General features: G+C 51.6%; 1 protein-coding gene across 3 annotated transcripts in view; it reads right to left on the bottom strand.

Moving 5' to 3' along the window:
- BCL2L14 (BCL2 like 14) overlaps positions 1–24,417 on the bottom strand; it is a 38,538-nt gene that overhangs the window by 13,507 nt on the left and 614 nt on the right. The window contains exons 1-3 of one of the 3 annotated variants that reach the window (XM_055000160.1): positions 22,530–22,624; positions 3,809–4,227; positions 178–351 (exon numbers count right to left, since the gene is read on the bottom strand). In XM_055000160.1, coding sequence (XP_054856135.1) covers positions 178–351; positions 3,809–4,227; positions 22,530–22,615 — 679 coding nt within the window. In that variant the 5' untranslated portion in view covers positions 22,616–22,624. Of the gene's footprint in view, positions 1–177; positions 352–3,808; positions 4,228–14,008; positions 14,039–22,529; positions 22,625–24,417 lie in introns of those variants that run through there. The other 2 variants (XM_055000162.1, XM_055000161.1) reach the window with 2 other exon arrangements.

Genomic DNA, 24,417 nt, shown 5'->3' with positions numbered 1-24,417 from the left:
TCCGGATGCATGGCAGATGTGCCAGAGGGCATTTGCAAATGTCTGCCAGATCCACTGCAAAACAGGGTTTCTGTGGCAAATGTGCAATGGTTCTCCTGCAAAGGTTCCCCGAGAGAAGGAAATGTTAAAACTCTACAGGAGGGAACTTCAGCTAAACTTTGAGGAGAAGCAAGTTACCTTTTCCATCGGCCTTATAACGAGGTTCAGGCACAATTTTGGAGGTCCCTCCACCATCTTCCTCGAGGCTCACCGTGCGGACTAATCCTTTAGCTTGCGTCCTTTTAGAGCGGGACCTGGAATTATCAACTAGTTCAGCAAGCCGGTCTGCCACACGAGTGATGTTGGAATCCTCTGTAAAGAAGAGAGAATCAGACCAGCAAGGTCATTATTTTATTCAGTGGATGCTTTATCCAGTTACATGCAGTTTGCAACACCATCTCAGGCCATGGGTACGTCCCACTAGATGCCATAGACATCAAGTGGGTAGGTTGGGTCGGAATACACACAGACCTTGGAGAGACAGCTGGCTTCACAGCCAAAGCACTTTCAAGGTTTTGAAACCATCCGCCCCCAAGAAGTGGACCAATTTGGGTAAGAGTCCAGCTCAGTGGTAGAGCCCCCACTTTGCATCCCAAAGGACTTTGGCTCAACCTCTAGCATCTCAGGCAGCTGGCTGGGAAGGATCCTCTTAGAGAGCCCCTGCCATTCCAGATAAACTGATGGACAAGGACTAAGGCCACTCATGGTCCCATGCATATTGAAAGTGCATCTTTCCCTAAACATTGGTCAAAGTAGAGATACTGAGATGCTTGCTTTAAGGTGAACCCCTTGAAGAGCTCACGTGATCTGGGGGTATACAGTGGTTTTACTCCAGTTTAACTGTCATGGTTCCTCTTAAACCATCCCTGGAATTATTTGTTGAAGGTGTTGAGAATCCACAGCCTACCTAATAGAATGATAGAATTGCCAGGGAATGAATGTTGAATGTTGATCTGGTTAAGTAGTGTAGTGAATGGAAGGAGAATGGCGGGGGGGAGGAATGAGTATCGCTGCTTAGCTAGATTCAGTGCACTTCAAGAAACTTATGCAAGATACTTGTGAGGGTCCTGGAATTAGCAAACTGATCCTTAATATAAACAAAAAGAGTCCAGTAGCACCTTTAAGACTAACCAATTTTATTGTAGCATAAGCTTTCGAGAATCAAGTTCTCGAAAGCTTATGCTACAATAAAATTGGTTAGTCTTAAAGGTGCTACTGGACTCTTTTTAATATAAACAGTTTGCCTCTGCTCAGAGTTCCTTTCTTTCAGAATGTAGAACAACTTTCACCATATTTATTTCACATCAGGTTTTAAGACCAAGCTCTTCTAAGCTTTGCACACATTTCTTTCAAGGGCTCTTGATTTCTGCTTATAATGGGAGGTTGAGCTGGTCTCCAGTCCATAGCATTAACTTCCAAACAGTGGGTTACTAAAAGACACATCAGCGGGAATACTGAACCCTACTCTGGGTCCAGGAGAAGCATATGAAAGGATGGGTGGAAACCTCTTTCTCTCTCTCTCTTCTACAGTGTTGGATGTTTTGCAGATGTCTGCACAGAGTTTGGTACTTTTGGCAGTCAGCCTGGGTGTTTCCCAGGCTTTGTCTGAGTTTTGTGGGTGCTCAGTTGCTGGGAGTTTTTTTCTAATGCGATTCTATGCCAGCTTTGACTTCAGTGCATACTGATCCATTTGCCTTTCTTGACCCACCCACTGTGCAGTGACTGGTGCCCTGCACCCACCCTGCCTTCCCCTTTCCTCACTTCCCTTTTCAACTTTTTTTTTCAGTTTTAAAAAGTTTCCCCCCCCCAAAATATCTTATGTTGGGATCATGAGGTCGCTTAACCACCACATGATTTCCAATTTTTAAAAAACGTTTCCCAGTCCATCTAGCGATTCAGAGATTCAATGCATGTGCAAAGGGGGGAAAATGCAGATAGGAAGAGAGAGAGGAAGGAGGGAGGACTTGTGAAAGGGTGAAAACAGCAATGACAAAAGCAATGAAGGACGTTCAATAGCCAATCAAAACTGTCCTTTCCAAAAGGGGGAAAGACCATGTGATGTCGGATTCTAATCTGACACTGATGCAAAGATGCGTATGAAGCAAGTGAAAATGGGCCAAATAAAAGAGATTTCACTTCCAGAGAAATCAGGGGTAAGGACTAGACATGGGCACGATCCCAAAAAAAAATCCGATTAAGCCGTTCGTGGATCTGAGCTGCCGCTGAACGCAGGTCACCGATTCTAACCGATCAAGTCTCGTTTCCGGTCCGGAATCGGGAATCGGGGAGGCCAGCACCCAGGGGAACTGTAGTCAGGCTCTTGTGTGCACGCGCACGCTCCTGAGTCGCCCCCGGCCACGCAGCAAGCTGGCTGTCCCGGTGCGCTGCGGAGCTGGCGGCAGCGTGAGTGGCTTGGAGGCTGCCCGTGCCGTTCACCTGCCCCGCAAGACAAGGGGCGGCCGGCTTGCCCGCACACCCCTTGTCCTGGGGAAAGGCAAACGGTGCAGGCGGCCTCCCAGCCTCCCGCACTGCCTTTTGCCTTTCCTTTGTGCCCACCCCCTTCCCCTTCCCTCCCCTGGGTTGCTGCTCTGTGGTTGGAAGGAAGCCTGCTAATCAAGGAAAGCTGGGCTTCCATTCGTGTTTCGAGGGCGACAGAAGGAGGGCAAACACAGCTCATTCCCCTGACTCCGTTGCCCCGGGAATAAATTACTAGCACCAGACAGTCTGCAATTCCGAACAGAAACTGACCCATCCGATCAAGTGCCGAACCAGCAAACTCCCGACTGCTGGATCGGTTGCCGTGAGCAGAACCGATCAGCTGAGTCACGATGGCGCAAACGCCAAAATCGTGTGTGTGTGTTGAAATCGTAATTCAGATCAGGCCCATCTCTAGTAAGAACTGAGTGCAGAAAAGGTCTCACTCACAACTAGTGTGGTGGTATGGCTAAGCTGTTGGACTATGACTAGAGACACCTGGGTCCAAACCTCCACTCTGCTGGGAAGCTTGACTCCAGCCACTCACAATCTCTTTAGTCCAATCTAAGAGTCTCTCTACATGAGACATCTTATACAAGGATGCTCAAGTGTAGGGGGATGCAATGTTAGCCAGGAAGCTCCATCAATTTCACCTCTCTACAAGAGAGTAGTTTAAAAAGAAAGAGCTGGCAGAGATCACTCCTCAGAGGGTTTGTTAATTTCGTCTTTGCCTCCCCATAGGATCTGTCAATTTCACCTCCCCTTTGGAGAAGTCTGAGGAACAATCACGGCCAGCTCTGTCTTTTAAAACTATGCTTCCCAGATAACATTGCATCTCCTTAAACTTGATGAACACGCGCTGAGGCGTCTCGTGTACAGAGACTCAGTTTTCCAAGCTAGCCAGGCTGAGGAAGAGAAAAGAGAGCTCTGACACTGAGCTTAATTCCCCCAAACTGGTTGCAGTTCTGGGTAAATGTCCCAAACCCTGTACAGAGAGTCTACACGTGTCTAAGGATACATATGAAAGGGAGCAAATGTGGTAAGGTCTTTTCGTTTGGTGACTCTTGTTTTCCTATTCCGAGTGTTATCCAGCCAACATTAAGAGATTTTAGGTTTCTTTGACTTCAGTGGCAAAGAATTAAGGACATGTTTTAAAACTTTCTCAAGGAAATAAACAGGGCACAAACTTTAGCTTGATTGCATCCTCAAAATGTAAACTCCACCAACAAAAATACCATAAAATATCAGTAGTAGCAGTACAGGGTACAAAAATGAAAAAAGAAATTATACTCACCATGAGTTTCTGATGGAAAAGAGGTAGATTCTCTTCTAAAGCTTGTCTGCCCATTCACTTCACTCTTCCTGGGGCTACGTTGAGGCTCCCCCCGTAGACAAGAAGGCAACAAAAGACGCTTCCAGTTGGATCTTTTCTTCTTTTGGCTCTTCCTTCTAGCAGAGTGTTTGGAATCACCTGGAGGCAACTCTTGGGGTGCCTTTCCCTGCTCCGCTGGGGTGACCCCTCGTGCCTCCTCTCTGCTCAGGGATGATCCCTCCTGGCCCTTCGCTTCTCTTTCTAGAAGGTGGCCATATTTGCTAGCAGATAGCCGCCGCTGGGTGTAGGCCATCAGCACCCTGTATTCTATGCTGGTTCTGTCCACATCCTCCAAAGAGATTTCTTCCATACTGGAAAAATTGGCCAAACTCATATTGCACCTGCAAAAATAAAATTCCTCATTAGCCCTCACAACATTTACAGGAAACCCTTTGCATTTATACAAACAATGCTTGAAATTCCTCTGCAACTTTTTGCTATATGGAATCGAGAGATACCATGTCTGCAGAGTTGAAAAAATCAAGGGGTTGGATCCAACCAGCTTTTCTACTCAAATCTCATCCTTACTACCACGGCTTTTTTTCTGGGAAAAGAGGTGGTGGAACTCAAGACTGCACAATGACGTCACTTTGGGTCAGCTGGAACAAGGGGAGAGTTTTTTAAAGTTTAAATTGCCCTCAGCAAAAATGGTCACATGGCCAGTGGCCCCGCCCCCTGATCTCCAGACAGAGGGGAGTTTAGATTGCCCTCCATGCCGCTCGGCAGCATGGAGGGCAATCTAAACTCCTCCCTGTCTGGAGATCAGGGGGCGGGGCCACTGGCCATGTGACCATTTTTAAGAGGTGCTGGAACTCCATTCCACTGCATTCCCGCTGAAAAAAAGCCCTGCTTGCTACAACCCTCAACTCATACAGCTTTTGCCCAAGCAGGTCCCATGATCCTCTGCAAAACCTTTTTGGGGCTGTCATGGGGACACCTTCTTCTTAGCTTGTTGAGAAATTGGTTGGATCCATCCCAAGGTTTTTTGTTTGTTTTGCTTCCCCGGCCAAGTTAAAATGTTGCTCTTCCCTCTTCCCAACAGGATTATAATTGAACCTTAAGAAGACCAAGAAATCAGAAGGAGACTGAGACTTGGAAGGGCAGCCATGAAGGGACTAGAAAAGATCCTTCAATGTAAGGATGTGTCACTGGAGACCAAGAGCAAGACCATTCATACCTTGGTATTGCTATTTGTGTATTTATTTACATTATTTATCAATCACCTTTCCCACTGAGACTCAAAGCAGATTAACACAGTCGATACAATCAGTATGTCATATATGCCTCCTGCACATGGGTTCTGCCTCTGGCTTCTGAGAGTGTGGGAAGTTCTTTATTGCTCAATGCCAGTAGGTTATCTCGCAAATGTTTACTTTCTCTTTCTCGCTCTGCTGAGCCAGGGTCCTTGACTGCCAGCGGAAGCTGGCTCGTGGTGTGCTCTTCTTGAGAACCAAAGGTAAGTTCAGCTTTCTCACTGTCTGCTCTAAAATAATGTCTCACCCCATTAACAGTCCTAGTTCCAAAGGCGGGAATATTCCCTATAACTAACACTGCTGGCCCTACCCACGTCACTTCTGCCATTTCCAGTGTCTAAGCACTTTGTTCTGAATGGATCGCTAATAAAGTTACTTCAACTGGAACACCTGTGTGTTAACTGTGGAGAACTTGGGGATCTAACTGCCAGGTACTGAGACAATAGCAAGGACATTCAATAAACAATGCAATGGGGTATAAAATGCAGATTTGCAGAGATTTGAAAACAAGCAGAAATCCAACACAGAGATGAAACCATGTGAAACAGAGCATAAGCAGCTCTAAACCTGAAATATTAAATAGCACAGAAACTACCCATAGGTTCACACTTACAGCAACAGACAGTACACAGCAGTAGAGTCTACAGTCCCTATCCCTTTCCCAATACATCTCTCTGAAACCACTTCCTTATAGTACAGCTCTCCTATCTGAGTAAAAAATCCTTCTTGAATAATTTGATTTTGCATAGCTTCCACTACTGTACACGAATGTGAAAGCTGGAGAGTGAAGAAAGCTGACAGGAAGAAAATTAATTCATTTGAAATGTGGTGTTGGAGGAGTTTCATGGATACTACAGATGACCAAAAAGATAAATGGGTTCTAGTTCAGATCAAGCCTGAATTCTCCACAGAAACTAAAATGATGAAACTGAGGTTATCGTACTTTGGTCACATCATAGAATCACAGAGTTGGAAGGGGCCGTACAGACCATCTAGTCCAACCCCCTGCCCAGTGCAGGATCAGCCTAAAGCATCCCTGACAAATATTCATCCAGCCTCTTCTTGAAAACTGTCAATGAAGGGGAGCTCACCACCTCCCGAGGCAACTGATTCCACTTTTGAACTACTCTGACCATGAAAAAGTTTTTCCTAATATCCAGCCGGTACCTTTCTGCATGTAATTTAAGCCCATTGCTTCGGGTCCTACCCTCTGCTGCCAACCGAAACAGCTTCCTGCCCTCCTCCAAATGACAGCCTTTCAAATATTTAAAGAGAGCAATCATGTCCCCCCTCAACCTCCTCTTCTCCAAACTAAACATTCCCAAGGCCCTCAGCCTTTCCTTGTAGGGCTCAGTCTCCCAATGTCTGATCATCCTCGTCGCTCTCCTCTGCACCCTCTCGATTTTGTTCACATCCTTTTTGAAGTGAGGCCTCCAGAACTGCACACAATACTCCAGGTGCGGCCTGACCAAGGTAGTATAGAGAGGGGCTATGACTTCCTGCGATTTCGACACTATGGCCCCCTTGATACAACCCAGGATTGAACTCGCCTTTTTTGCCACCGCATCACAATGACTGCTCATATTTAGTTTACAGTCCACTCTTACCCCAAGATCCCTTTCACATATACTACTGCCCAGAAGTGTATCCCCCATCCAGTATTTGTGCTTCACATTTTTGTGGCCCTGATGTAATACTGTGCACTTGTTTTTGTTGAATTGCATCCTATTCACAGCTGCCCACTTCTCCAGAGTATTCAGGTCTTCTTGAATTTTAATTCTACCTTCTTGGGTGTTTGCTACTTCTCCCAATTTGGTATCATCAGCAAATTTAATGAGCAGCCCTTCCACTCCTTCATCCAGATCATTGATAAAAATATTGAAAAGTACCGGGCCCAAAACCGAGCCCTGCGGCACCCCACTGGACACCTCCCTCCAATCTGATGAAACGCCATTGACCACCACTCTTTGGGTGCGGTCCTCTAACCAGTTCCCTATCCACCGAACTGTCCTATAGTCCAGTCCACAGTCTTCCAGTTTGCCCATCAGAATGTCATGGGGGACCTTATCAAAAGTTTTACTGAAATCCAGATAAATCATGTCAACAGAGTTCCCCCGATCCAGTAAGCTGGTCACTCGATCAAAGAAGGAAACCAGGTTGGTCTGGCAAGATCTGTTAGGGACAAAACCATGCTGACTTCCCTGGATCACTGAGCGGTCCTTCAGATGCTTACAGATTGATCCCTTTAAAATCTGTTCTAATATCTTCCCAGCAACAGAAGTCAGACTGACCGGCCTGTAGTTTCCTGGGTCATCCTTCTTCCCTTTCTTAAAGATTGGGATAACATTCGCTCTTCTCCAATCTTGTGGCACATCCCCAGTCTTCCAGGAGGCCTTGAAGATGATAGATAGGGGTTCTCCAAGTTCTCTAGAAAGTTCTTTCAGCACTCTTGGGTGCACCCCATCTAGCCCAGGGGATTTGTATTCATCCAGTGCAGCCAGATGCCTCTCCACAACCTCTCTGTCAATGTCAACTAGCCACTCAGGTGTCCTGTCACATTTTCTACTATCTCTAGATGTGCCTGAGTACTTCATCGAAGCTGGCCCTATGAAAATCTGTGAGTTTCTCCGTCAGCAGGGGGCGCCGCATCCGTCGGGTCCGTCGTGGCGGGGGGTGCGGTCTGCGCAGCCGGCGGGTCCGGGGGGGGGGTGTCCCGCTGCTACCTAGGCCGGGCAGGCGGCCTGTACGCTGGCTCCAGGGGTCTCAGCTTCCCTTTGGATTGGCCTCAGATGGCCCCAGGGCTGTTAAACCGTGTTAAACCGCTGGCAGCCTGCCGGTTTGCCTCCCCCGGGACGCTTCCTCCCGCCCGGGTTGCTGCCGCCGCCGCCTCCTCCGCGGCGCCGCAACGGCGTTCCGCCCGGCCGCCGAGCCGACTGCCGCGGCCGCGCCCGTCCGCCGCCGCGCCTGCCCCGGCTGGGTGAGTTTTGGGGCCTGTGGGGCCGGGGGGGGGTGGCGGCGAGGAGGGAGGGGAGGCTCATCCCCGGACATGCCCTCCCCCTTTCGCTCCCAGATGCTGGTTGGTCTTCCTCGTGCATACTTGACAGGAAGTCGGCGTTCTGGTGCAGGTGCCCTGGTCGGTGTCTCATCACAAAACTGAAAGGTAAGAGCGACATATACCATCTAAGTATGCGGGCATTGTGGTCCTTCATTCGCGCCATCCACAAGAGGGGGGCGTGGTCCGTAACCAGGGTGAAGGGGTTATTGGTGAGGTAATACTGGAGGGCCCCCACCGCCCACTTGACGGCCAAGGCCTCCTTCTCCACCGTGGCATACTGCCGCTCGGCCTTCTGCAACTTGCGACTTAGGAAGAGGACTGGCCGCTCCACCCCGTCGATTTCCTGAGAGAGCACGGCTCCGAGCCCTGTGTCAGAGGCATCGGTATGGACGACGAAAGGCTCATTGAAGTTGGGATTGTGGAGGACCGGGGCGCTGGACAGGGCCACCCGGAGCGTCCGGAAGGCCTCATCGGCCGTCGCCGTCCAGGGGAGCTTGGCAGGCAGTCCTTTCCGGAGGAGATCTGTCAGGGGGCTGGCCCGGGATGCGAAGTTCGGAATGAACTTGCTGTAATATCCGACCAATCCCAGGAAGCGTCGGAGCTGCTTCTTGGTGGCCGGACGGGGACAGTCCTCCAGCGTGGCCACTTTCTCGGGGACTGGTCTCAGCACGCCACGGCCGACTATGAATCCCAGGTATTTGACCTCCTGGAAGCCCACCCGGCTCTTCTGCGGGTTTGCCCGTAGGCCGGCGGCATCCAGGGCTTGCAGAACCAGGCGAAGGTGTTGCATGTGGGAGGGCCAGTCGGGGCTGAAGACGAGAATGTCGTCAATGTAGGCGGCGGTAAACCCCTGGCACTGGGCTAGTGCCGTGTCCACCAGCTGCTGGAAGGTGGCGGCCGCCCCATGTAGCCCGAAGGGCATCATGCGAAATTGGAACAGCCCCTGGGGCGTGGCGAAGGCCGTCTTCTCCTTGTCACCTTCCGCCATGGGCACTTGCCAATAGCCCTTCGTCAGATCCAGGGCTGTTAGATATCGGGCGGTGCCCAGTTGATCGATGAGGGTTTCCGCCCGCGGCATGGGGTAGGCATCAAACTGCGCGATGCGGTTGACCTCCCGGAAGTCAATGCAGAAGCAGACGGACCCGTCGGGCTTCGGCACTAGCACCACAGGGCTCCTCCATGGGCTGCGGGAGGGCTCGATAACCCCGAGCTGGAGCATGTCAGCTACCTCACGGTCCACTTCATCCCACTGCTTCCGGGGCAAGGGCCGCCAGGGTGCCCGGACCACCCGCCCCGGCGGGGTAGGTATGGCGTGGGTCACCGTCGTGGTGCATCCCGGGATCCGTGAGAAGCTGTGGGGGAAGTCCCTCAGCAACTGTTCCACCTGCTCACGCTGTTCCGGGAGGAGCGCCGGGTCTAGCGTGGGGGCCTCTGGGGGCCCCCCCGGGGGGTCCAGGGCAGGTTTCCATCGGCGGGCTCCAGGGGGTCGGCAGCGAGTTGACACGTCTGCGGCTCCCGCTCCCGCCACGCCTTGATGTCATTGACGTGCAGCCTCTTGGCTTGTCGCCGCGAGGGGCCCCACTGGACCAGATACGTCAGAGGGCCCAGCACCCGGGTGATTGTAAAGGGGCCCCTCCAGGGGTCCCCGACTTGTTGCGGGCCAAAGACTCGCCGGTTGACCAGGACCTTGTCGCCTTCCTGGAAGGTGCGTAGCCGGGCTCCCTTGTCATAGCGCTCTTTTTGGGCCTCCTGGGCCTCAGCCAGGTTGCGTTGAGCTGTCTCCCGGGCGAGCTGGAGGCGCTCCTTCAGCTCCCGCACGTAGTCCGGAGCTGCTGTTGCGGGGTCGTCTCGGGGGGTCGCCCATTGTTCTTCGACCACCCCCAGGATGCCTCGTGGCTGCCGGCCGTACAACAGCTCGAAGGGGGCGTAGCCGGTGGATGCCTGAGGGGTCTCCCGCAGGGCGAAGAGGAGGGGATCGACCAGAAGGTCCCATTGGTTCGGCTTGTCCCGTGCCAGCTTCCGCAACATGGCTTTGATGGTCTGGTTGAGGCGTTCCACCAAGCCGTCTGTCTGCGGGTGATAGATGGACGTAAAGATCTGGCGGATGCCTAGGGTTGAGCAGAGCTGTCGCGTCAAGGAGGCCGTGAAGGGCGTCCCGCAGTCGGTGAGGATTTCCCGGGGCAACCCCACGTGGGCAAAAAACCGCATCAGTGCTCTAACGACGCCGGCCGCCTGCATGGACCGCAGGGGAATCGCCTCGGGATAGCGGGTGGCGTAGTCGACCAAGACCAGTAGGAACCGGCAGCCGCGGGCCGTACGTGGCAGTGGCCCCACGAAGTCCATGGCCAGGCGGTCGAAGGGGGTCTGTACGAGCGGCAGGGGCATCAAGGGGGCTTTGGGGGCCGGTCGGGTGGAGGCTCGCTGGCACACCGGGCAGGAGCGGCAGAAGGCCTTGACGTCAGCAGCCACGGACGGCCAGAAGAAGTGGGCCAGGACCCGGGCCAACGTATTATTGGCCCCCTGATGGCCGGCCCAGGCGTGGTCGTGGGCGTAGGAGAGGACGGAGGCCCGGAAGGCCTGCGGGACCAGCAACTGCCGGGTCTCAACCCCCCGACTGGCAGTCAGCCTGTGCCAGAGGCCCGTTTCCTTGACAATTCGGGGGTAGCGGCCAGCCCTCTGAGGGTAGCATCAGTCGCCTGGGCCTCCCGGAAGGCGGGATCGGCACCCCAGGATAGTGGCGAGGGTTCATCAGGCGACGCCGAGGTCCCGGCACGGGGCCCGGGGTCAGTGGCGGCGGGGAGGGCTTCCGCTGGCGAGGTCTGCAACCGCACCTCCAGGCCTGGCGCATCTCGGCCCAGCAGTACTGGGTATGGGAGCGCGGGTACTCGGGCGAGCTCCAACTCCCACTCTTGTCCTTGGTATCGCACCGGGACTCGCACCACCGGGTACTCTTCTGCGTGTCCGTGGAGGCACGCGACGGACGTGCGCCGCACGACGGGCAGGCCTTCGGGCAAGAGCCTGGTCCGTATCATTGAGACGGAACTGCCGCTATCTAGGAGTGCTGACAGCCGCCGGCCCGCAATTTCAACGATGACCAGTAGGGGTGGGGGCCGGACCGCGCGGGTGGCCAGGGGCAGGGCTTCCTCCCACCCCGCATCGCACTCCATTAGGGGGCAGTCCCTCATCAGGTGGCCCCGCTGTCCGCAGCGAAAGCAGGGCCCTCGGTCGGCAGTGCTGGCAGGGGCCGGGCCGCCGGGGGCCTTCACGTTGGGTGGTGGTGGTCGCGGCCAGCGGGGCGGGATTCCGCCGCTGTTAGGTTTGGCCCCGGTGGGGGGTAGGGCGGCGGAGTCAGCCCCCAGGGGTCCACGGGGCCCTACCCGGGCCCTCCCTGCGGATCGGCCGTCGCGCCCCGGTGTAGCTCCGTCCTTGTTGGGCTCCCTCGGCTCTGCCACCATGAAATTTTCCAGCAGGGCCGTGGCTTCCTTGAGATCGGCCGGCTTGCTACAGGCCACCCAGTATCGTGCCTTGGCGGGCAGAACGTTCAGGAGTTGCTCCAGGACGACCTGATCCGTGATGGCCTTCTCGCCCGGCGTCTCTGGCTTGAGCCATCGGTAGGCCAGGTCCCGGAGGGTGGTCACGAACCCCCGCGGCCGATCACCCTTGTTATAGCTCAGGGCCCGGAACCTCTGGCGGTACGTGTCGGGGGTGATGGCGTAGCGGTCCAGAATGGCCTCTTTCAGCCTCGCGTAGTCGGCCGCCTCCTCCTTTGGGAGGGCCTTGAGCGCGGCCTGGGCTTCCCCGGTCAGGTAGGGTCCGAGAATGAAGGCCCACTGGGCGGGGGGCCACTGGGCAGCCTCCGCGGTGTGCTCGAAGGTTTCCAGGAACGCGTCCACATCATCCTCTGGCCCCAGCTTGGTGAGTTGGAACGGGGCGGCCCTATGGGGGTCCCCCGGGCCAGCCGGGGCCCCGGCGCCTCCTTGGGCATCCCTTAAGGTGCGGCAGACATCCCGGAGGAGGACTGCCTGGGCGTCGCGCTGTTGGGCCACGATGTCCTGCAGAATCCGCCCCTGCTGCTCCGTCTGCTGCGAGGTTATGTCGCGCAACAGGCGACCCTGTTGCTCGGCCATCCACTGCCCGAACTGGGCAAAGTCAAACGAGCCGCTGGGGTTGGCAGGCGCTGCCCCTCCGCCTCCTCCACCCTGGTCCATAGCTGTCGTGGGTGTGGGCGGTGCGGTGGTGGGTCCCGGAAACGTTGGCGGACGGAGGAAAGACCAGCTGCTGGCCCACCCCGCAGGCGTGGGTAAGTAGGGGAGGCGCTTCACTAGCGGTCGAATGCCTGCATTCTCCACCACGTTGTGAGTTTCTCCGTCAGCAGGGGGCGCCGCGTCCGTCGGGTCCGTCGTGGCGGGGGTGCGGTCTGCGCAGCCGGCGGGTCCGGGGGGGGTGTCCCGCTGCTACCTAGGCCGGGCAGGCGGCCTGTACGCTGGCTCCAGGGGTCTCAGCTTCCCTTTGGATTGGCCTCAGATGGCCCCAGGGCTGTTAAACCGTGTCTGGCAACAGGCAAGCACAGCCTCTGGGCCCAGGGATGGTCCTTCCCTCAGGACAGCCTCCCTGTTTCTCCTCCCCGGCCAGGGAGCCTCTGACCCCTTTTATCCCCTCCCTCGCTAGGGGCAGCCCCGCCCTGCTCCCCAATTGCCAGCGCCCCAGGTGAGGCCCATTATCTGCCCCAATGCCGGCAGCAACACCTGCCTCCAGCCTTTCCGGGGTGGGAAGCCCGGTGTTCCCTCCTCCCGCCCCCCAGCTACCATTGGGCGCCATTCCCCCGTTTCCCTGGTGGGCGGGCGGGCTGGCCTATCGCCTGCCGCCGCCGGGGCCGGTTCCCACCCCCTCGCTGCCTCGCGGCCCCGGGCGAGGCTCGGCCTCGCAAGCACGGGCCTCGCGGCTGCGCCACCTCGCCTCTGCCGCCGCCACCGCCACCGCATTGGGGCCGTCTGCCCCGGTGGCGTCCGCCCCGGCGGCCGCCCAGCCTGCCGGTTTGCCTCCCCCAGGGCGCTTCCTCCCGCCCGGGTTGCTGCCGCCGCCGCCTCCTCCGCGGCGCCGCAACGGCGTTCCGCCTGGCCGCCGAGCCGACTGCCACGGCCGCGCCCGTCCGCCGCCGCGCCTGCCCCGGCTGGGTGAGTTTTGGGGCCTGTGGGGCCGGGGGGGGCGGCAGCGAGGAGGGAGGGGAGGCTCATCCCCAGACAAAATCTAACCTACGAGTCTGGCTACATACTTCCTTGGCCCCCCACAGCAACTGGAATTCAAGGAGGACATGGTCACTTCCCCCTAAGGTCCCCACCACCTTCACCTCATCTACCAATTCATCATGAGAAGACAAGACTCACTGGACAAGACAATAATGCTAGAAGTTGAAGGCAGTAAGAAAAGAGGAAGAGCCAACAGAAGGTGGACTGACCCAATAAAAGAACCCACATCACCAGTTTGCAAGACCTGAGCAAGGTTGTTAATTTTACAATGTTTTGGATGTGGTTTACGTAATTCATAGTGGCGCCATAAGTCAAAAGCAACTTGATTGCACATAACACATACATAGGAGAAAAACAAGGCCAAAATACCATTAGTCTGTGTCCTGAACAAGGACACAGCCCCTAAAAACAGTATTGTGAGTGCAGTGAGTAACAAGGTTGTCAAGAGCAGTCAGCAGAAGAGGGCCCTAATTCCTAATTTAAAAAAAACCCTATCCTCCGTTTTACCTTGCAATGGGGATGTCTTTTAAAAATGTGCATTTTTAAGAAAAAGAATTTGTGCCAGTACCTGCCATAGAAGCTTCCAGCCTCATCCTGTGCCTTGGCATTCATGACATGCATGAGAATGCATGCACATGGACCCCAAATGCTGTACGCTGCCACCCTTCCTTCACAATCATCCAGCCAGAAAATAGGGTTGCCAGCCTCCAAGTGGTGGCCAGAGATCTCCTGGAATCACAACTGATCTCCAGACTACAGAGATCACATTCCCTGGAAAAAATGACTGCCTCTGAAGGTGAATTGTGGCACTTTGCTCCACTGAGGTCACTCCTCAAACTCCACCCACCCCGAAATCTCCAGGAATTTCCCAACCTGGAGCTGGACCAGAACATCCATGATGCTTGCTGTTTTTAAGTCACAACCACCCTTTTAGAACAAAGATTTATTTATTTCCTATCCATCTTTCCAATGGCGGCCCAAAGCTGCTTACAAAAATACCCAAATATAATTCAAACAAACTACAATTTAAACAAACAAACTACAGTTCAAGTAAACAAAGAAAGCAAACCCTGAGCAGGTTCTAGATCCCTTGAAGCGGTTCACACAAAGATCACAGGCGGCAAGCCAGAGCCACAGGTCAAAAGTCTCTGGCCACACCAGGCTTTTATACCTGCAGATGGGAAGATGCCGGGAGCTCAGCTGGATTCTAACAGCTGGAAAGATGCCCCCCCAAACTCCATTCCTCTGCTATTCTAGTAAATATTCTTAAAAACAAAACCAAACTGGTGTGGTCTGTTTAACTAACACACTTCAGAATCCACAGCAGAGGAGGTGACTGCAGAGCACAGGAGAAGAGCCTTCAGTGCGGTTAGGAGAACAAGACGGGGCAAGGATTCTTGGTGTGGAAACAGGGTCTGGTCCTATTTTCCTTTGTGGAATGTTACAGAGAATTTTGTCGGTGTGAGGTTTCTTTTTTGTACACTACATTGTATTTGCTGGTCAATCCTAGGTGTGTCCACTCAGAAGCAAGTCTCACAGAGTGTGTGGGCTTACTCACATGTAAGTATACATGGGGCTTTTTGTGGTTGCATCACAGTACTCACGGGAGTTGCTGAATGTAACACTGCTTTATTTCAACCAACAAAACGAAAGTAAGAGAAAAGTGTAGGGCGTGGAGTTTCCCTCCAGTCCATAATCAGGTTCCAGTTAACTCTGTACTATCCATTTTACTACAGAACTAAAGTCTGAGTAATCTGCCTTTTAAATATCCTGGGATCCAACTTGTACGCTTCAGACACAAACACTTCCAGACACTCTGCAAACACGCTGACTCATGGTTCCGCAAAACCATCTCAACTGCCTCCACCCATATGCTTCTGGAGATTCCTTCTCCGTTGTTCTCCTGCCCCTTACCCAGGCAGCATTTTCTCTTTAAACTTCTTCATTAACCTGCAGAGCCTGCCAAGCATTGCAAACTTCCACTTCCTTGCTTTTATGGCTCCCTGGAGGAAATAAAGAAACTTGGATGGAAAATTTTGCATAACAAATCAAGAGGGAGACTGAGCAATGACTGCACGGGAAATGGGATTCCCTCCCAGTTTGAGAGAAGGGCCTGCTTATTAGCTGATGTATACAGTATCAGTGATATTTCTGATGTCCAGACCAATGTGGTGAATGTGGTTGTTTTGTCCTTCATATACCTTAGTCTTGTTGACATATTTGGGGAGGCTAAGAAACAGCCTCTCCCCCACCCCCCGAATTTGCCTCTAATCTTTCTTTGTTTTGTGTTGTCATTCAAACCAGTGGCTGGGAGGGGTGTAGTTGTGAATTTCCTGCATTGTGCAGGAGGTTGGACTAGATGACCCTAGAGGTCCCTTCCAACCCTATGATTCTAGGGGTCAGAGTGTTATCTTAATGGGGGGGTCTCCTTATTAGTTGGAGGAATTAGCATTCAAGGAGACACAGAGAGAGGGGGTAACCAGGAAATCTCCACCTATGTATACCAGGATTGTTCCCTTAGAGGACTCTCAAATGGACAGGCAGATCTTCTACAGAAAAGGTTTCTTTATTAATAGAGCAATAAAAAGGCAAGCACACCAAAAATACAGATAGCATACACACACAGCAAACTAGGAAAACAGGGAGGAAAATGGGAGAGAGTAATTGGGATAGGGTGATATATACCAGTCTTTGGAGAGAAGGAGGAGGTCCACAGAGGAGCAGCAAAACAACCAGCGTTTCATGAGAGAAGGAGGCACAAGTAAACTTGAGGGAATGTGAATGGGTATCAAGGTACACACACACACACACACACACACAAGGCACACACAGAGACAACCCAGTTAGAGTGTACCCTGGAGCAAAACTGATGTCTCTGCCCCAAAACAATGGCTTAATGGCTTGTCCAGAGGTAGGACAGTAAGTTGGGAAAGGTGCAATATTTGGGCTGGACTATAGGTAAAAATAGAGCTTGATGACCAGATAAGTATCAGATAGGAAGGCTCTCAGATGTGCTTAGGGTTCCCAGGTGCCCATCAGTGGCAGGCAATCTCCTGGCGGTTTGCCCCCTTGCCTGCTGATCCGCCAGTGAACAGTGGGAGGTGGCAAGGCCCCAGAGATTGCCCGCCACTGGCACGCACCCTGAGAATACTACTAGGGTGTTTCCATGTTGCTTAACATGCCATGTAAATTAGTTATGCATTGTTTCAGAAAGATATCGTCTCTGTGCTTGACTTTATGGTTGTTTTCAAATTTCTGCCACCGTACCCGATTGTGTCTGTTTACTGAATGTCCTCACTCTTGTTCTTTATTGTACTTGCTCAGTGGATGCCTCAGCAGTTGATTATATTGTACTTCACTTGCACTGTGTGATCTGCCTCAGATCTGACTGAGAAAGGTGGACTGTAAATGAACAAAGAAATAAAAATACTTGTCCCTCACAGATCTTCTGCTCAGAAGGCGCTCTTGGTATGGAGGAGCATCCAGCCATGTGAGCCTCACCTGCCATATGAAGCGTGCGAGCCAATCAGCAAAAACTAAGCTGATGCCTACTTCCCTGTTGTTTCTGACATGCTGAGTTTGACCATTCTTACAATCTTAGGAAGAGTGGCTGAACCACCCAGTATTGTCATTATTTACACAGCGTGCACGCACACACACACACTCCGCTACATGCTGCTTTACGTTACATAAGCAAAGTTAAGAAACACCCCAAAGCCAAATACAAAGTTTGCTGTTGTCAGGAGGTGATGCTTCTGCATTCAGACAGCAAGGAAGAGACCAGGCTAAAGTGGGCTGAAGAAGGGCACTCATCTGTGGCCCGTTCCGTGCCTGGCTTTTGCTCCTCCTCCCATATTTTTTCCCAATAATTGCTTAATTTTTAACAACTAAGAGTAGTGTAGAACACACCCACTACAACCAACTTCGGAGAAACTGGTTCAGACCACAAATCTTTTTTTGAATCATGTTTGGGCAAGTTTCCACATGATTTTCAGACTGCCACGTCAGAGCTTTCAAGATGTAGCCACAGTCACAGAAGAAAGAAGTTTCAGAGAAACTTCCCATCTGGTTCAGTAAGAAACACACCTGCTCTTTGTCTCCATTGGTCTAGCCAACTAGGAGGGGGGAAATGACTTTGATGTGATGGGTACGAGAAAGGAGGACCCCCTGGTTTGTTTCCCTGTAATATGCATTGCTCTGCCACAACAGCTTTGCTCCTCTATTCCCAGCTTCCTGCAGATGCCATCTGCAAATTGGCAAGATCAACAACTGCCCATACAGATGCTTTCTCTGTTGTGACCCCAGTCTTGTGAAATGGCCTGCCTGAAGAGGTCAGACCATACTATTATGTGTAGGATATATTATCTGTTTGCTGCATAAATTACTGACTTGTGACTGCATTATTTTCTGTTGGATGCAATACCATTTTCTCCATTGTGTCTGCACTTTGTATCATGTCAAACATGCTACACTTGGAGTCTCTCTACACAAGACAGCTGACACATGTTCTTCACATGTCAGGAGGCACAATGTTTGCCAGGAAGCATAGTTTGGAAAGACAGAACCGGCTGAAATCGCTCCAGAGAGGATGGATTCTCTCACAGCCCTCCACTGCCTCTGGCGTCTCCCTTTCCAGAGCCTTTACCCTGCCTAGGCTCGGTTAATTCAAAGTTTTAAGCAACGAGGGGAGCAGTGTAAAAGCTCCAAAAGGGGAGACCATCTGGACACCAGAGGCAGCTCTGTCGTGCAAAACTATACTTCCTTGGTAACATTGTGTCTTCCGACACTTGATGAATACGTGCCCAGGTGCCTTGTGCATAGAGCCTCTTGTACAGATCTCTGTAATCCTAATCCTATTACATCGTTATCAGATGTCTCTTTGTATTGATTATATTGACTTGCACTGTATCATCTGCTTTGCATCTTAGTAACGGTAAACTATAAATAAATAAATAAAATTGCACCCTCTGTGCCTCTTAGAGATGCCACTTCCCAAATTCCCAAGACTCGTGCCTCTGTCTATGGGCCAAGCTACAAGTGACGAATTACACTTGCCTGGCAAGTGAACAGACTCACGTGTATTCCTCCCTGTTCACTTGCACTCCACTTGCACTCCACATGTGATCAAGTGGAGTGCAAGTGAACGGCAAGTGAACACGGAGGAATACACGCGAGTCTGTTCACTTACCAGGCAAGTGTCATTTGTCACTTGCAGCTTGTCCCTTTGTCAGTTCAAGTCTGCCCTTCATCAGGATGTACTATGGGGGTTCATTCTTCGGTTTTACTCTCCTCATATGAGGAGTTTTACTCTCCTCATAAAGTAAGGTTATGTTGAGAGAGGGTGCCTAGCCAAGGATCACTCAACAAACTTCATGACTGAAGCTGAGCCAGCTAGTTACTGAGAGCCAAGCTACAAGTGATGAATGACACTTGCACGGTAAGTGAACAGACTCATGTGTATTCCTCCCTGTTCGCTTGCGCTCCACGTAATGATCAAGTGGAGCACAAGTGAACAGGGAGGAATACACGAGAGTCTGTTCACTTACCGTGCAAGTGTCATTCATCACTTGTAGCTTGGCCCTAAGTTGGGCCAGCTAGTTGCTAAGTCACTCCCTCTTGAAATGAGGTATTTTGAAGATAGCAGGGGATCTGCCACAAAATGTTGCAGATTCTTTGTGTTTGTATATATAAAGAAGACACACACATTAATATATAATATATATAAATAAATTCCCCTCCAAAAGAGCATGACAAGCAGCAAGCGTTCTCGCTGTTCCTCCAGGCGTCATGAGGTGGTTGAGGGCATCTGAGCATCAGTTCAAGGGCATCTGGGAACAGGGATATCATGTGGAACCTTTTATCAAAAGTCTTACTGCAATCAAGGTAGACGGTGTCTACAGCATCCCCCTGATCCAGCAAGGTAGTAGCTTTCTCAAAAAAAAGAGAAAGTCACTACCTTGCTAAATCAGGTGTCATACAGAGGATGGTGCAGAGTTGTTTTCCATTGCCCCAGAAAGTCGGACCAGAACCAACAGACTGAAATTACATCAAAAGAGCTTTCAGCTAAACATTAGGAAGAACTTCCTGACAGTGAGAGCAATCCCTCAGTGGAACAGGCTTCCTCGGGAGGTGGTGGGCTGTCCTTCTTTGGAGGTTTTTAAAGCAGAGGCTAGATGGCCACCTGACAGCAGTGCTGAGTCTGTGAGCCTGGGCAGACCATGCGAGGGAGGGCAGGAAGGGTTACATCAGTGCTTGGTTTTTGTGGCCCCTTCTTATCTGCTCAGGGTAATGTTGATTGCAACTTTGGGGTCTGGAAGCAATTTCCCCCAGGCCAGTTTGGCTAGGGATCCTGACAGTGTTTTGCCGTTTTCTGGGCACAGAGCAGGGGTCGCTGGGTGTGTGTGTGGGAGGGGGAGAGTTGTGAATTTCCTGCATTATTCAGTGGGTTGGACTAGATGACCCTAGAGGTACCTTCCAACCCTATGATTCTGTGGGGCACGCCCAAACTCTCTCATACAGTGCAGGAAGAGAAAAGTAAAGTTCACTGCCTCTGTGCCCTGAACTGCTAATTGTCTGGGCCACAGGGCAGCTCCGGCTGCCAGTGCTCAAGGCAATCCTGCTGCAGCCGAGACTGCTCTGGGTCAAGGCTTTGGAAGCAGAGAGTCCCTGACCCTGTTGAAGAGGTCAGCTATTTTGGTCTTGGTCATCTGCAGAAAGGGAAGGCCCGCAGCTGTTCAACTGTGAGTTTCATTCTTGTCAAAACTAAATGGTCATCATACAGCCCTCAGGTTACTGGAAACTGATTTATTTTAGGGAAACTACTCACTGCTTTTGCTATTGTGCCAAGCTGGCATATTTGCTTTGCAAACTGCCTGCTTAATAGTGCAAAGGGCATCTTCTTGTGATTTACACAGTTTCAAGGGTGGAGTAATTTGGAAACAGCCTGTTTCATCTCTTATATCTGCTTTGGCAGCTCCACAAGAAGCAAGAATTCAAGAATTCGTTGTTACAAGAAGCTTGGGGGGGAGGGAGGTCATTCACAAATTTAAAACATGGTACCTATCAAGATTAAACTGATCAGGAATCCAAAATTCAGGTATGACAATGTCCGATAGTAGTTGTCTCCCTCTCAAAGTTGTTAGTCCTCAAAAAACTTGCCCCAGAAGAGGAAAGTGATAGTGTTTGGACAGAAACAGCTGGGAGAGAGACAAGAATTTTGGAGAGAAAGGAAAATGGATTGAGAAGGGCGGGCACAAGCGCCGGAACTGGGTCACTGCCGACTACCAGTAAGGCAGGAGAGAGGGCATTGCGTCAAAGTGTGCGGGGGCGGGGGGGGGGCTGCTTCTCTGCTTGTGTTTCTTCCCAGTGTTTTCTCTCCTGGTGGAGGCCAAAGGCAAGAATTAGCTAGGGATAAGTGTTTCCCAACCACTTTCAGTTCTCTTAAAAGCTACTGCCAATGAAGTGCAGTGGCCAGAGTGTCAGACTAGGATCTGGGAGACCAAGGTTTGAATCCCCCCACCCCCTGCCACAGAAGCTTGCTAGGTGACCTCAGGCCGGTTACATGCTCAGCCTAACAGACCTCACAGGATTGTTGTGAAGATAAAACAAAGGAGAGGAGAATTATATATAAACCACTTTGGGTTCGCATTGGGAAGAAAGGCAAAATAGAAATGAAATTGTACAAATAAATGTTGTCTGACTCAAGCCCCATCAGAAATTTTTAAACCAAATGCTCTACTCAGAGGAGGGTGCCACTGGCATTTCTGCAGGCACTGTCTCTTTGGGCAAGCTTGGCATACGCAGAAACACCTCAGGGGGAGGGGCCACGTGGAAGGGAAATTCGGTTCCTTTTCAGGGGAAAGGGTGGTCTGTTCCTCCCCCCTGAAGGGTATCTCAGCTGTCACAGCGTACTCGCACCACTTCCAAACTCCAGCAGGGCCTCTGGGCAAGCACGGCCCTAACACACACACGCTGAGGAGCATCTCTTGGGTAAGGGACAGGAGAGCTCAGGCGGAAAGAGCAGGTGGGCTTGCCAGAAAGAGGGAACTGGTCTCAGGGCCAAGCCCGGCCAGTCATAGCCCAGAGCTCCGGCTCTTTCCTGCCTGGCCTCGAACCTCCTTTCCTGGGCCTTCACAGTTTCCGTCATTCCTATTGCTGCTTCTGCCTGGCATTTATCTCAGTCTTTTCATTTATTTGCTCTGCTGCTTTTGCTTTTATGATATTTTAGTTGCTGCTGCTATTTTAGCATTTATAGTTATTGTTAGTGCTGGAGATTTTTTAAAAATTGCTGTGATACTCTTCTCAGTTGTTTCACTGATGTACCTTAAGTCACCCTAAGAGCTTCTCTGGTTGAGTGTGTGTGTGTGGGGGGGGGGATAATTGAAATGAAACTAGAAGGCTGATATTACTGGCACACAATCAGAGTCCCTCTGCACGACACATCTGACACATGAAGAATATGTGTTGGGAGATGCAATGTTAGTCGGGAAAGGGTAGTTTAAAAAGACAGAGCCAGCGGCAGAGCAAAGGCTTTGGTATACACTGGAGCTGTGTGAAGGGGCTGTGAAATGCCCGAAGGGAAACTTCAGCCCATTATAACCTCTCCAGGTCCAAGCCCGGCTCTGGAAGGCAGCTCCAGCCCATTTCCATTCCTCACTGCTGCCTGTTTGAGATCCCACACAGTTTTAGACTGGAGAGGAGAAATTGACAGAGCCTTGGAGGAGGCGAAGATGAAATTAACAAACCCTCTGAGGAGCGATCTCCAATGGCTCTGTCTTTTTAAACTACGGTTCCTGACTTACATTGTGTCTCCCGACACTTGATGAACACATACCAAGGCCTCTCATGTAGAGAGACTCTTGGATAGGCTTCTTTCTCCAACCTGACCAGTCCAGCACCACTTTAGCCTGGGGACTCCAACTACCAGCTAGAAAGAAACCCTTTTGCAACAGTTTCCATATCTCAGAAGGCAAACCAACAAAACCCAACCCTCAGTCAACCCCTCTCCAGTCTGCAAAACCATCCAAGTCTCTCGGTTTTTGTATCACCTGAGAGAAATTTACATTTTCTAAAACCAACAAAAAAAGTACCTGCAAGCACCAGCCCACCACACTGACGAGAGAGAAATGTTGCCTGGCGTCATTTGACTGCTTTGAACAGCTCCAGGGTAAGCCATGATTTAGCCTCAAGAACTGCCGGAAGGTGTGTCAGAGCGGCTTTAAACAGGGAACTTTGGACCCCATGCAGCACCCAGGCCCAAAGCTGACTACTACACTGGAGAAACGAATCAGGAACAAACTCCATTAAATGCTCACTGGGTGACCTCGGGCCAGTCACACACACACCACAGCTGAATGTACCTTACAGGACCGTTGTGAGAATAACAGGGGAGAGGGAAGAGCATGAATGCCTCCCTGGGCTCCTGCAAGAAACAGCCAGATAAAAATGCACGAAATAAGTGCTTAAAATATTTGTCCCAAACCTTAATAGTCGACCTTCCAATTCAATCATCCTCAAGGGAGAGAACAGGATTCTGCAGTGTTTCAAAATGAATGTATGTAAGACCCCTGTTCACACACCCCTGTTCTTCCCCCCGCCGGCCATTTATTCTGAAAGATCCTGTCCTGCACTCACTACTGCAGCTCGATAGGATGGCGCACTAAAGGCAATCTTGTATGTGCAGCATTCCGTCACTCTCTAACTGTCAGAGCTGGCCACACTGCAGGGGGAGGCCTGGCCCTTTAATTAACCAGGTTCTTGGCAGCCCACTGCCCTGCTGAGCCTGGGGTGGGGCCAGGAGCAAGCCTAGGGGAGAGGCCCATGGTGCTGGGCTCGGACAGAAATCTGAGCTCATGGAGAGTTGCCAGCTCCAGGCGGGGCAATTCCTGGAGATGTAGAGGAGTTAAGGGAGGGTGGCATGGAGAGAAAGAGGGAGCTCAGCAGGAATATGATGCCATAAAGTTCACCTTCCAAAGCTGCCATTCCCTCTGCATTCTGAAGACCAGTGGTCATTCTGCAAGATCTCCAGGTCCCACCTGGAAAATGGCAAGCCTAGAGCCCAGTGGCTTTTGTGGCATGGCCAGCACTGCAGGGGCGATTTGGCTCAGCTTGTAATGGGCTGCCTTGATCTGTCCCTGTCACGGCAAGAGTTCCCCTTTGGCTGGGGAGGGGGAAATGGGCAGAGAAGCAGGGCAGGCCCTGGGCCATGGGCATTCTGACCCTCTCCCCTCAGAATGGATCTGCCCCTCCCTGAGGGCCAAAGCAGATGTGAAACTGGGAAGCAATGTGTTTATTGAAAGAGTGAGGCCAGTTTAACAGGGCCAGGAGTAGGCCATGAATGTGTCGGGGTCTGCAATGGGAGTAGAGAAAAGAAGACCCTCTGTATCAAGCCCTTCTGACTCTGTCCTTAGCGCTGAAAGGGTAAAATAGATGCTATTGCCCGTATTAATTCTTTTGCTTTGATCCAGAGAGATTAAAACTTTACCAAAGGCACTGACCAACTTATACTGTAACACTTTTTAAAAAATCCTCCCCAGCACTCTCTCCAACTGATAAAATAATGGCATAATTTTACCTGGGAAAGAGATATAGGGCCAAGCTACAAGTGACAAATGACACTTGAACGGCAAGTGAACAGACTCACGTGTGCTCCTCCCTGTTCACTTGCACTCCACTTGCTCTCCACTTGATCACTACATATGTACCTAGTACATACTAGGTATGTGCCTAGGAGCTCCCACAGGCTACAGGAAGGAAAACCGGAATACATTTCCTGCTATCAGCCACCCTGAGCCAAGAATAAAGGCTGTGTATTAATTTTAACGAACAAATAGAATAAATAAATAAATAAATGACCAAGTTCAGTCATATGCAGTGCTCATAATGGAGTCATCCTTCAGATCTGGTGCGTAGTACGTTTGCACCCAACATCCTCTCAAGCTGCATGGCTGGGCACTGCTTTGCCCCAAGTGGGTGAAG

The sequence above is a fragment of the Eublepharis macularius genome, chromosome 16 (genome assembly GCF_028583425.1).
Source record: "Eublepharis macularius isolate TG4126 chromosome 16, MPM_Emac_v1.0, whole genome shotgun sequence".
Taxonomy (NCBI): domain Eukaryota; kingdom Metazoa; phylum Chordata; class Lepidosauria; order Squamata; family Eublepharidae; genus Eublepharis; species Eublepharis macularius.
This window is presented reverse-complemented; position numbering and strand designations above follow the sequence as displayed.